Source organism: Agelaius phoeniceus, chromosome 6 (genome assembly GCF_051311805.1).
Source record: "Agelaius phoeniceus isolate bAgePho1 chromosome 6, bAgePho1.hap1, whole genome shotgun sequence".
Taxonomy (NCBI): domain Eukaryota; kingdom Metazoa; phylum Chordata; class Aves; order Passeriformes; family Icteridae; genus Agelaius; species Agelaius phoeniceus.
In genome coordinates, this window is record NC_135270.1 from 27,217,927 (window position 1) to 27,231,850 (window position 13,924).

General features: G+C 39.1%; 1 protein-coding gene across 1 annotated transcript in view; it reads right to left on the bottom strand.

Moving 5' to 3' along the window:
- The window catches only part of SPTBN5 (spectrin beta, non-erythrocytic 5), a 92,818-nt gene that overhangs the window by 18,925 nt on the left and 59,969 nt on the right, over positions 1 to 13,924 (bottom strand). Inside the window, exons 39-49 of the mRNA XM_077180556.1 lie at positions 13,772 to 13,867; positions 10,953 to 11,071; positions 10,195 to 10,309; positions 9,414 to 9,527; positions 8,188 to 8,309; positions 7,390 to 7,552; positions 5,433 to 5,621; positions 4,569 to 4,646; positions 2,974 to 3,146; positions 1,817 to 1,907; positions 1,031 to 1,177 (exon numbers count right to left, since the gene is read on the bottom strand). Of these exons, the coding sequence (XP_077036671.1) occupies positions 1,031 to 1,177; positions 1,817 to 1,907; positions 2,974 to 3,146; positions 4,569 to 4,646; positions 5,433 to 5,621; positions 7,390 to 7,552; positions 8,188 to 8,309; positions 9,414 to 9,527; positions 10,195 to 10,309; positions 10,953 to 11,071; positions 13,772 to 13,867 (1,407 nt within the window). The remainder of the gene's footprint in view (positions 1 to 1,030; positions 1,178 to 1,816; positions 1,908 to 2,973; positions 3,147 to 4,568; positions 4,647 to 5,432; positions 5,622 to 7,389; positions 7,553 to 8,187; positions 8,310 to 9,413; positions 9,528 to 10,194; positions 10,310 to 10,952; positions 11,072 to 13,771; positions 13,868 to 13,924) is intronic.

A 13,924-nucleotide genomic window follows, 5' to 3' on the forward strand; every position in this document is an offset into this window, starting at 1 on the left:
TAATAGATGGAGGGATTGCAGAGACAGAGAAAAATCTAATAAAGACAAAAGGCTTACTGAAATTAGGGCAGAAACTGCACAGCAAGGGAAGCAAGAGGCACAGCAAGTGAAAGGTGCTATACCAGGTTAGTAGGTGTTCTAAAGAGCAACTACTAGGACTATTCCCAATAAAGAAGGCAGGGCATCATGAAATAATGTGAAAGAGATTGTGCAAACAAGTCTTTAACACCAGATAATTTTACCAAGGATTGTAGCTCCAGCCTTTAACCCCCTCTTGTCATGTCTGCAAACAGGGGGATTGAAAAAGAAAAGAAAGGAAAGGAAAAGAAAAGAAAGAAAAGAGAAAAGAAAAAGGAAAAAAGAAAAGGAGAGATGTTTCTAAGATGCAGGTGAATCTGGAGGGGGCAATCTACTTTTAATGTAGTAATCTATTGCAAAATACATCCAGTAAGCACTGTGCTGAAAATAAAATTAATAAACATGTTACAGTCTGTCCTTCCAAACTTATCATTTGCTCACAGCTTCTGCCAAATATCTGACAAGTCTTGTCAGGCTTCCTTCATATCTTGCATACTAACGTGTCTCTGCAAAGGAAGCACTTGAAAACTATCCTTTTTGTTGGATACATCTTATATGTCTTGTTAAGGCTGTACATCCAATCAGATAGATTCTCTGCTGGAAATAAACAAGGATACCTCTAAAGTGGCATTCACCCAGAGAGATGTCCCTAAAGTCAGTGGATTGAATCTTTTATTGCAGGCCCCCATCTGTTTCCATTGCATGCACAGTGAACATGCAGAGCAAGCTCACACTAGACAGTAAGAGAGAGAGAGTGAAGAAAGAGATGGACACAGAAAATTCTTGGTGGACTAAAAGAATAAGCTTCTCAGTATACTCAGAGACAGCATGGACAATACCAGTGAGAGGACAGTGACTCCCCCTCCCTTGGTTGAGATCACTGTAACTCACAATGTCTGCAGAGTCTTTCATGCCAGTTTCCCACCCTTGCCCAAACCCCTGCTTCTCTCACTGATTTGATGGAGTCCAAATGATTTCTGTTGGCCATGATCTCTGCTTGGAAAGCCTGGTGCCTCTGCAGTTTGGTCTGCAGATTGCTTGGATCCTTCCAGCTATCATCCTGGGCAATGCTGTTCTTCTCGTTAATCCAGGCAGCCACCTGTGGGGAGGGAAGAACAGAAGTAAACAAAATCTTCAGTGTTTCTTCAGTTTCTTCAGCTCCAGCATGCCAGGCTCTCCTCTTATATGTCTAAAACAGGGAACTGGGAAGTGGGGACCAAAATGAGTTGTCCTTCTGAGGTTCTGCTTCCCATAGATCCTCCTGTCCTTCATGAGGTCACCCCTATATGTTTGTTTACTAGCACTGTTGTCTGGAAAGGGAGCTTCTCCATCAGATAGCCCCCATGCAGTGAGAAAATGCATGGGCACATGTGTGCATGGGGGAGCATAAACAATGATCACCCTATTTCTAACCCACCCATTGTCAGTATTTCACAAAAAAGAACTAATTTTTTTCTTCTTATGTTTTTTTTTAAATGATGGCACATTCCCTTTTAATACATTTATTTCTTCTGCATTTTGCTGTTTTCCTATGTACAGTAGATTTTTCATTTACTACACTAGACTAGAGGAAAGAATCAAAAAATATCCCTTCATTCTTATCTTCATCTTTCCCAATATTATCTCATTCCAGGCTCAGTTCCTTGATTTTCCTCACAGCAAATCTGTCTGGGCATTCAGATCTATGCAGCACAGCATATTTTAAGAAACCAGAATATTATGAATCCTGTAATTGTACCTCAAAAGAATTCTTTAGGAACTTCTGCAGAAGCCTTGATTCCTCTAGCAAATGTCTGCGAGCAGCAGCATTCTCCAGCAGTCTCTGTTTTCTGAGATGAAGACAGATGTGTGAGGTAAAAATCACAGAATTAATTAGATAGATAAGGGTTTTCAAATTTCACATCTAAAACACACATGATCAAACCCTGCATTCCCTAGGAGGGAAATGTCCATGGTATGCAGACTCCCTTGATCTGGGCTGTCAGAGAAGATGCCCAGGACACTCTAGGAAAGATTGCCAGCTGACAGACATCCTACAAGTTCTGTGTATATGGTATCTGCCTCTAGAAATCACCATTATTGCCTTTCAGGATTCAAGAGAATATAAACTCAGCATGTTTCTTATGTGGAAATCCTGCAAATGTGATGGTGTTTTTCATGGATAAGCTAAAGCTTGGAACACCATCCTTTAATTTTTTTTTTCCCAATTTTTGGACCTGCAGCCCTTTATTAGTGTTAATGCAGATGTGAGATATTAATAAATCATATAAAATTAGAAAACATTAACAAATCAGTATGTTCACTTGAATCAAAGGGGACCTCCAGTCTCTTTTCACAACTTTTATGTAGCTCTTTTCATCTACCACAGCAGGGAATACAACTGCTTTTACTTCAGCACTTGTTTAAGATGAACAACATGCAAATTGCTAGTAGCAATAAAGTAATTCACATGAGAGGACAAGATCTGATCAGAAAATTTGCAAATGCCCTAATGGATAATTTGAGTGGGGCTTAAAGATCAACCCCATTAGAGCAGAGAAAAGCTGTTGTCTAGGAAGTGACCTTTCTTGATGGTATTTAATGATAATGAAGTATTTAATGGCTTGGCAGGCCTTCTGTTTGCAGCACTGTCCAGAATGAGCATCACAGCACTGTCCCTAAGGCCAGGCCAGAATTAAAGAGAAACTGCCTTTTTCTGAATCCTGCTCCCCCTCCACTTAATTGCTTTTTGGAATGAAATATAGCCAATTTGGGAAGACTCCAGTGCAAAGCATGAAGTTGAGCAAATGCAAACCAGCTTATAGTTCTCTTAATTCATTTAAAGATAATAATCACAGGAGGAGGGTCTCATTGCAGAAGAGATTGGTGGCTGACATGGGAAGGATTTGACTTTACCTCCTCAGAACAGCCTGGCATCTGCTGCTGATATTTTCTGAGTCATAATGCTTGTTCTGTGTTAGCTGCTGAGCAAATGAAGCCATCTCATTGATTTTCTCCATCTGAGCTTCCAGGGCTTTTTCAAACTGTGTGTGTTTCCGCTGCAGGCTCTCCACACTAGACACTGAGTCCTGGATAGAATTCAACAAAGGGAAGCTGCTTTCAGTCAGAGTTTTTCCATCCAAAACACTGATAATCCAGAAGGTAAATGGCATTTACCCCAGATTTGCAAACTAGTTGTCAAGAAATTTTATTGTTCCTTGGAATTGATTGGCATTGATCTGACACTTGGGACCTAAATATTGTTCCATGCAAGGTCTGAAGCCATTGTTTCAGTGCTGGATACTTTGCTTCTCGTGCATATTGTTGTGCTGGTTAGAACACAACTTCTCAGGAATTGAAACATCAGCCCCTAATTTTAAATCAGGCCCTAATTTTAAATCTTAAATTTTAAGACAGATGCCATGTTGAAAGCAAACGTGGGATGCCAAACTGAAATCAGAGTTAAGGGAACAAATATGTCACAGAAGGAGGTTAAAATTAGAGTCTCAATTTCAACTCATGGAATTTGGAAGAGCTCAGATCCAGATTTGAATTTGAGGAGAACTGCAGAGAAACAGTTCTTGTAATGTTTGTGAATCCCAAGATTAATGACTTAGAGTTCTCCTTTCAGCACCCCTCTGCACTTTAATTATAGAACCAGTGGTGTCAAAATGTTGTTATCCCAGTAAACTCTGCTTCTCCACTATTCTAAAGGAAGCAATAAGCTCACATCAAATGGGTCAGAAAAAACACTAAACTTCTGGGTGCTTACATGAATCATTGGATGGGAAATTACTCACAGAGCATTTTCTGCACATTGCTAAGCTAAATATGATTGGATGAATCCTTCTAAGTCTGTACTGTAATGAAGAGACTGCAAATACACTGAACTCTGAGATGTTTTTGTAGCCCCCGCAGAGGCAACTAATTTAGTAGCACTACCTGTACAAGGTGTAGGGTGAGCTAAGTGTCAGAATGCATATCCAGCATCCTGAACAGCTTTTGCAGCCCATGCATCAGTCTGCAGTTTCAGTTACTGCAGCATTACTGATAACTGTGGTAGGTAATTTAAAGCTACACTGGGTATGCCAGCAGTGACAGCAGTGATGACTTGCACACTGCTGCCAAATGTATTTGGGTCAGATAAGACAAGCCAGGCTGAATGGGGCATTGAACAACCTGGGCTGCTGGGAGGTGTCCCCACCCATGGCAGGGGGGTTGGAAATGGATGGTCTTTCAGGTCCCTTCCAACCCAAACCATGCTAGAGTTCTAGGTTTCTGTGAAGTCTCATTTTCCTGCTATACTCAGAGCAGTTGGATTGTTCCATTACTCTTAGATTCCCATCCTGTGTAAAGTACCAAGAAAAGAAATCTGATCCTAAACCACCAACAGGGCAGAGCAGTAACTTCAGAAGGAGAAAGAGCACAGGAAGATTCAGAGCACATCATTGTACAGTCCCTTCTCCTCCAGACTGGTTGCAGAGAAAACTGTAATTTCTCCGAGCACATACCCCTAAGTCCTCATTAGCTAGGAAGGCCTCTTTGCTGCTGAGCCAGCTCTCAATCTGTTCCACGTAGCCATAGAATTTCTGTGTAGGGAAAAAACCCAGCAGTCACAAACAGGACAACATGCTGAAATGCTGTAAAGCAGAAGCTAACCTGACTTCAGCAGAGTACACTGAAAAAACCAAACTTTCATGGTTATTTCAAAAATTAATGTAATACATGAAAAAGCATTGAAACTGCCCATACCATAAGATTTAAGTTCTCATATATGTGATGATTTTAGATGGGATTAATAGCCCAGCTCTTATTTAAAATACTTGACATTCTTCATTGTAGAATCTCTGTTTGAGCGGAAATTTTTGAAGTGAGATGACTGTTACAGAGAAGTATTTCTGGAAAATTGCAGCCAAAACAGTTATTTTATAAGGAAAAAAAAGCCAGGAAAAAATACATTATTCTGTCCATGCTAAATTTTTCTTCAGTTTTTTAAAAATACTTGTCTGGCTCTATGTCTTTTTGGGCAGGTTTTAGAATTTGGAAGAATAGTGATGTTGTGTTATAAGTATGTGTCTTTTTCCAGATGTATGAGAGTTTGACCAAAATTTGCTAAGTTTTACAGTCTTTGAAAAACGTATTAGCACATATTCCACAGAAATTTCTATGATTTGTAGAGGTAAAATTTCTCTAAGTCCTGTCACCACTGAATGTGCTTGGCCCTCAGCATGCCTTCCAGAAACCACTGAAATATAGATGAAACACTGGGTATTATTAGCACATTTTTCATCCTGCCATCTCATAAATTTGCTGCTTTTATCAAGAAAAAACTGTCAGTGGCATGTGCATCCTCTCTTGAATGTCATTTTACTCACCTGTAAATCTTGTGCCTGAAACAATTTAATATATTGCTCTTTCCATGCTTGGATCAGTTCAGACCAGGCTTTCTGCAGTCTGGAGAGGGACTGGCGAATCTCAGGGGTTGCATAGTGACCGGAATTGCCAAGTTCTTTACCATAGTCACTGAGAGCGTTGAACCTTTCCCCTCGGGCTTCAATCTCCTCCTAAAATACATTACTGAGGTTGATGTCAAGGGCTAATGAAAAGCCAGTTATTCAGAATACAAGCCTTGAGGGGAAGAGCTTGGGCTGTAAATTTCCAGCTCTAATATTTGCATGGAAAATAAGTCATCTTTGAGCTATGTTACTGGAGGGGCATAGAATTGCCTAAGAGAGAGTAAATGTAAATAATAAATGAGTTTATTGGTCCAGGAACAACTGTTTTCCTACAAATGAAAATTGAGATTTAGTTAGAAACATATTAGAAAATGCTGAGATATAAATGAACACAATTTCAAACATACATAATATCATCCCCCAGTCTTCCTACATAAAAGTGGTGCTTTTAAGAAACAGTGCCTAGAACTTTTCCTCTCCCGACAAAGAAGTTTGCATCAGATTTTTACGTTAAAGACATGGTTTTATTTCATTTTGTGTTGTTAAAATGAAACACTCTTAACTTTTGCACCTGGTCTGAGAAATGAATTATACCCCTATACTGAATCCTGAAGGTGAAAGCATAAAAAGCAATTATGATCCCTGCAAACTGAATGTGGAATTTCTAATGTAAGCAATTACAAAATGAAACTATGGACTGAAATAATACCATGGACTATGGACTAAAATAATACCATGTATTAACTCATAAACTACCTTAAACACTATGGCATGTACTATTAAATTTCTGAAATTAGAACTGCTGCTTTTAGAGATTTTTGGGGTGGTGGTGTTGCCCATTCATAGATAACAGAGTTATAAAATTGTAATTAAAATATTTTTGAAATTCATGTCAGCATCTCGTGTTCAACTCCAGTCCCTCCTATGGACTTTGGTTTGAGCCACTAACCAGAATGAAAAACCCCTCCTTCTTGCCTTGTCTATAATTTTAGTTTAGCCAGCATAAGAACATAATGCCTGAATTCCTCCTTTTCTCTGTGACTCTCTCCTTAGAGCCATTTGGGCTCCTTGACTAACAGATATTAAAGACTTAGATCTTGGCACCATTTAAATTGGGAGCACACTACATTAGTGGTTTCTGATATTTTTAATATGACAAAGAATTATTAGCAAAAATATTGTTAAGTGATAGGAGAAAGCATTGTTTAAGTGGATGACTCTAAAGAAGGAGTCAGGAGATTTCAGGTACTTCACACTAAATTCACGTTTAGAAAATTAATCAGAATCTACAAGCTATGTTAATAATGGGACCCACAGAGCACTGGATACCAGTAATTATTCTGTGAACAGGATTTTTAGAAGAAGTAAAGTAATTACAAAGAGAATGTAGCACAACAGTTGAAAGATAGCTATGATTCTTGGGAAAAAGTAAAATATTGACTTTTTTCCAAATGTTAATTAAACTTTCACTCCTTTCAGAAAAGAAACCAAAAGTATTAGCCAATTTAGCCACCAAAATATTAGTAAGGTAATTATTACTGGGATATGAAGTGTTTTAGAAGGGAAGGTGTAACACCATTCATTGGTAATTTGCTTTGCTCTGTGGAACAAACTGCTGTTATTTTCTTCTCACGTAAATTATGATCACATGAAAAAATCTAGCTTGAAGCAAGGACAGCAGTAGAGGTGAGAGCTCATGGGGCTTCTGAGCCTTTTTGCAAAGACACAAGCTGCCAAACACCCCATGGGACAGATTTGCCAGTATGTAGGTGATTTCTATCTGAAAACAGTTTTTTTGCCATGTTATTGACAGAAGCATGCTGTGCACACAGAAGGATTCCCAGTATGTGCAACTGGAGCCACAGAAGATACTTGCCTTTCTTTCCTGATGCTCCTCTATCATGCTTTCAGCTTCATTTGCGCTCTTAGGCAGCCCCCCTGCTTCCATTAAAGCTCTGGTTTTCTGGGCCCAGTCTAGTATCTCCTTCATCTCCAGGTTAAATTTCTGCAGCTGGTACGAGGCTGCCAGCTTCTCCTTCCTGCCACATAAGGTGCAGTTCAGCATCATCTGACATGGAATTACCTAGTTGCCTCTCCCTCCCCATTTGCACAGGACAGTGTCTTAACAGAAGCCAAATGAAGTTAATTCAAGCTTTCCCTTACAGTTCCGAAGAGTTCCTCATGTTAACCAAAACCACAGGAGATGCACACTGTCTTGGAGACAACATATTTACAAATATTTTTATATCAGTCCATTAGCACAAGAAAGGTAAGAAAGGCTTCATATCTGTTGCTTACAGCAATGATTACAGATCAGGATTAAGCCTTTCTTGTTTTGGAAAGATTTGAGGAAAAAAAGTACTCTTCAAGCACACTCCAAAAATAATCTTTCACAAAGGCTTAATGATAGATTTAATTTGATAGTCTGGAGGCATTTTAGTAACATTATTTAATGGGATAAACCACAAAAACATTGTATTATTTTTCCCAAAGTCACATCAGTTGAACTTGTGTATCAAGTCACACTTTTTCCAATGCAGATGTCTTAGCTGCCTATGTAAAATTCGTAAAAAATCCTTAAAAAACTTTAAAAGACCTCTGGAAAGTAGGGTTTAGACCCCAGGGAGCAGCTTTGCTCCTGCTGAGAGATATTCAAACAACTCTAAGTCTTCACCTTTGTTTGGCCTGTCCCTGGAGTTGAAGCCAGTTGTTTTTCATCTCCTGTTGCTTCATAGTCAGTTTGTCATTTATGGATGGATTCCTTGTGGAGAGGCGGAAAGATTCCAGTTCCAGTGGCTGTGAAGAGATTTATAGTGGAGTAAATTTATGCCATATACTTATATTCATTCCTGAGTTTGCCTTTCAGGAAAAATAGTTCATTTTAAGACCCCAGCTGTCAAAGGCAGGTAATTAAATTACAGTAACAAAATACACAAAGGGATATATAATATGCAAAAAATAATACACATGCATTTGTGAGCAAACATCCATGTGCAGGCATTGCTTTGTATGCACAAAAGTTAATTTACAATTTAGAAAACAGTTTTGAAGAATATAGACAAACAGATTGGAAAAAGAAGTGCTAATTCTAACTTCTATTAGCAGTCTGATGGATGCTCATCAACTCAGGTTTAAAGTTGAAAACTTTCTTGCAAAATTCTATCAAGTTGATTAAAATGAAGAATTTTAATTATGCAGAACAAAAAATATGCCAGGCTGGTTTTAATCCTTAAAAAAAGAACATTTATTATACGATTGTAAAGAAAAAGTTTTTCATATTTTATATATGAAAGGGTCAACAGTGAAAAAATGTGAGTGGTTGTAATTGAATTTCTACTACTGTTCAACAGGATTTATTTCTTTTTAGTAAAAATATACAAATATAAAGGAGCTTAGACCCATATTTAATGCTCAATTTAATTTAGTCCTAGATGATGCAAACTGACCAGTTTTTACAAAAGCCAGAGTGGATCAGGCAGGCAATTATAACCTAGAATTTCTGTGTTGGATGTCTGTGTCAGGAAACTACGTGCAGTATGGGGTTTGCATTCTGTTCTGAACAGAAATAGAGTTGAGATTTTGGTTCAGCTGAGTACAGGAACTGGGGGGAAAGATGGAGTCCATGCTTTCCAAAATGTGTAGGACAGTCTGACCTGGGTTGTGGGTGAGGGCCAAAAGGACTTCTCCTCTTTGTTTTTGCACATCAGGAAAAATAATATTTGATAAGTTAAAGTAGGAGTAAGCAGCACAGTATTTTCATGAGAAGAAATTTATGCTGCACTTGCATTGCTGAAAAATTCCTGTGAATCAATCTGAAGAGTAACAATGATTTTTGCATCATATTTTCAAGAAGAAAAGGTGAATTTTTTTCAGTATCCTTTGTACTTCCCTACTTCTTACCTCCATTTTGGACTTAATAACACTGATTTCTCTCTCCATTTCTTCATGTCTTCGAATCAGGTTTTCCACACTTTCCACATCTTTTCCATAGTCCAGTGCTTGTATCAATACACTCTGAAAAGGGCAGTCGGATGTGAAAATGGTGAAGATAACACCAAACAAAAGGATCTATATCTTAATTATTTCAAAAAGCTTCCTCCGACACCTCTTTGCATTGCCATCAAAATGTTCTTACTGTCTTTTTAAATATCAGTAGAGCACATTGTCTGCTCTCTTTACAGAGATGAAACAAGAATCCACATCTCTTTTGAACACTCATAAGCCTGCTTAAAGTCCCTCTGGCCATTCACATGTGCCTCCTTGCATTTCTCAATCATTCTTTTCTATTTTTGGGGTTTTTTTTCCCATATATCAAACCAGAAAAATATTTCCCAATAAATTGTTGCACAGAAATTCAGGTGTGTTATGAAAATATAAAAAATAAAATTTATCCTTGGGATCCTAGGAAATTAAATCCCATAAAATGAAGTACATTTTAAAAGTTGTTATAAAAATATCAAGCCAGAAGTCTTGTAACCTTAAATAGTACCGCTTGCCTACTGACTTATAATTAAATAAAAATAATCACGTACATTATGGAAAGAATTGGTTTTTATATAGCCTTTTTTTCTGTTAATATCAAAATCATAATTCAGGTTCAGCATTTTTACCTGCATTTTCTGAATAAATAAGATTGATAGAACATTTTTCCATTTCACTTAATCAGAATTGGAAAACTCACCTTCTCAGTAATTCTTTCTGTGATGTCATCTATTTCTCTGATTAAGGCATGAATCTCTAGGGCTCCCTCTAACTTCTTCCTGTATGCATTCAGGTTACCATGAAAACTGTTCCACCTTTAATTGGAAATAATATTTTAGAGATGTAGTTCAGAGGTAAGGATTTCCACAACTGAGCTTTGTGATGCTCATATTCAAACAAAACCACAGGTTTTCTGAACTACCTCATGTATTGATTTCCCAATTCTCCATAATAGGGGGCTCATCACAGGAATAAAGCATTAGCCTGAGAAGACTATCTGGTTGCATTTATTCCATGTCTTTAGGATGGCATGGGGATTAAAAGCTAAAAAAGTACTGATCCAGTTTCCTTAAACTCACAATAATCTCCCAATTGATACCTTCATGCTTTTGTTTCCTAGACAGGGGCTGTGGAGCAGCAAAAGCACAAGGCAATTCACCATAACAACTGTGTGAATAGATGGAAGTGTCTAAGCTTCATGAATCTTGTGTGCCAAGTGATGTGAAACGGAGTATTTGACTCCAAGGTTAGAAACATGACTTTGGCACTCCTGGATTAAAAATCCTTCTAAGTTACCTGCTCTGGGAGTCTTGAAAGACAACTCCAGTGTCTGATATTTGGTAGCTGTGATATTAAAGAAGAAAACAAATGTTCCAGTTCCTCAATTTATCTCAGCAGAAGACACTTAATTTTCCCTTCTTTTTTTGCTTTACAAGGAATATTTGAAAGCATACTCACTTCTCATTGAGCTGCTTTCGGCGCTCATAGATTGTCTTTGTTTCTTCCTTGTTCTGTCTTTCCAGTTTCATGGCCAGGGCATTGATAGTCCTGATGTGAGCATCATCCACTGTTGACTCCTGTAAAGTGAGAAAGGGAACAAAGGTACATGTGAAAAATTACTTGTGACCCAGTTTTCCACTGAGATGTGAAAATCAACACAAGCAGCAACAAGAAAGGGTTTTACCCCAGTAACATTTCAGACACACAGAGTTTGCTCTACTACAACTGCTGGTGTTACCATGTGACTGATGATTAGACAGTAAAGGCAAGAAAGAACATTAATGGCTCTAGATGCAGTAATGATCTTGGTCTAGGTGAGGGCCCTCAGATCCTCAGACACTCCCTCATTTCTAAGGCAGATATTCCAGCAGGGGCTCATTTGGTGAAGAAACACAGCTGCAGTTGCTGGCTACACAGGTGGCTGCTGTGGAAGAGCTGATGTGTGGTAGATTGCTCCTCTCTCAGACAGGCAGTGACTCATGGGCTCCTGGGCCTACTGGTTGTTTTACCCAGGTGAGCTCCTGTCCCAGAGTGCCTTCTGTACCGTAGACAACAGGCTCAAAATCCATACAGACTTGAGAATCCCAGACAACCTATGCCACTCTGTTTTCTTCTAAGTCTTCTAGGAGACTTGCTTCCCATGCACATACCATAGAATGGATAATAGAATGCACATACCATAGAATGCATATATTATTCTAGAGTACAGTGGGATAATTTTTATTTTGGAGCACTACAGATGGCCAATGCTGAACACTGCTCCAAGATTCAAAAACATTCTTTATTTTTCTGGGACAAATAAATCATAAGTTTAGCAGGGAGACAATCACTAGTGCAAAGAAGCACAGCTGCAAGATGCCAGCACACTGTTAACGTAAGCATTCACTGCAATGTTTATTTTGTTTATGCTGCATCCATACCAACATGCATGCTTCCACATGTGCTTTCTTATTATGTACAGCCATAAAGTAAACTAGAGAAACCAGCAGTCAGATATTCTTCAGAAAGCTTGCAGCCTCCTGTCCTGGGAAATAATAGCAGCACAGTTAATAGAAAGTTTGGCAGCCACCAATGCAGGAGGATTACTCCCTACCCTGATCTCAGATTTTTCAAGTGGGAAAACCCAGACTGGATGGATGCACACAGTGTGCCAGAAGCAGCCTCCTTCTGTTTGTATCTCCCTAGGAAGCACTGCATAACTGAGCATCAGCTATCAGGGAATAACTGCATAACTGTCCCAGTTTTTATCTGCAGGAGTCATGTTCAGAGCATTATAGGAGCAGTGGCTACAAGCTGATACTGTCTAAGGCCAAGAGTTTCAAGAGTGGCACATAGAAGATCTATCTTAGTTTATGGAAAAACATTCCTGTTCAGAGGGTTATGCTGGCTGGAACACTGGGTTGTTTCTGCCCTATTAATCATCCTTCTTTTGGCTGGTACAAGCTGTAGAAGAGCCCTTGCTCAATCCCTTAGCTCACAGTCAGCTGGTGAGTAAAATGAATGTCTCTTCAATTCACTAATTCCCTGGTACTGAAGCCAAATAATTTGGCTCTCTATCCAAATCCAGTGTGAATGCACTGTCATGAAATTCTGCTGGGCTCTGGAGTAAGGAGCTCTAGGGTTTTCCCTGGTGTCATATCTACACTGTTACTTTGCATGGAAGAGGATTGTCTCCTTCTGCTACTAGGCAACAAAAGTAGATGGGAGCTACCATAACAAGAATGGGCAAAAAGATAACAGGCAAACAAAGGATAAAGAATATTAGGAGACTACATTAGAGTAAACATTGCTCACAAATTCATAACATGTCTCTTTCCAGACATTTCTGACAATTTCCAGACTAGCACATCAGCACAGTAATCTTTCCTGAGTCACACACAGATCTCTTAGTCCTCATCTGTAGCAGTTCACACAAACAGAGAGAACAGGGGGTTGCTGCAAATGCATCCCCTCAATATGTGGCCTTACAGCTCTCATGGTGGGAGCTGAACACATGACAAGGAGGCCCCTGTTCCCCAGGTTTGGTGCCTAAGTTGGCACATCTCATTTGGGGCAGGAGAGGCAGCTGGCACAACTCAGCACCATGAAAGAGGGACAGAGATCTCAGCATTGAAAGGTGAAGACTGCAGCTGTCTTGTCACATGGCTGTTATCCAAAGCATAAACCATTGCTCTGTTTTACTGAATGTCTGGTTATTAATGTTATGATTCATGAGTAACCACATGTGCTGCAGAGGCCCCCAGGTTTATGTGCTTAATTTGGATGAAGGAGTACAAGAATGAGACCATTCCTCAGGAGGAGGAAAATGGAGAAATAAAGAATAGAAATAGAGAAAACAGGATTTTTTTTTAGAGGCTTGTTCATGGAAGGTCCAGATCAGTTCTCAGATTCAAACAAGCATGGCTGAAACCACTCTTTTTAAACCACTTTTGGGTGGAAATCACAGTGACTTTGCAGACTGCATGAATCAAACAAAATCTGCTCAAAGTCAGGTTCACACAGCAAGTTTTCCAGTCATTTAATACAGTCTGAAATGTTGTGTTGTGTCGAGTGCCTGACAGCTCTGCCTAGACATCTTCAAAGCAGAAGGCATAATAAGAGAAAATTCTGTCATTTTAAATGACTTTTGAGGCATTGATGCTTCCTATCACTTTGGTCTTACACATCCTCAGAGCACTAGAACTGTATTTACACTAGAACTGTATTTGCTAACTGGACTGAAAAATTACCTGCTGCTTGCAGCCCTGCAAGACATGAGCATGGAAGACATCTCTTACCCCTGATGTTGCTCCACGGAACTCATTCAGCTTTTTCTTGAGCTGCAGGCAGTGTTCATAGTCATTTCCCACATCACCCACATTAATCATGACCTCCTGGGGAAACAAGCAGCAGACAAATATGTAGGTGAAGAGTACAAGAACACAGTTACT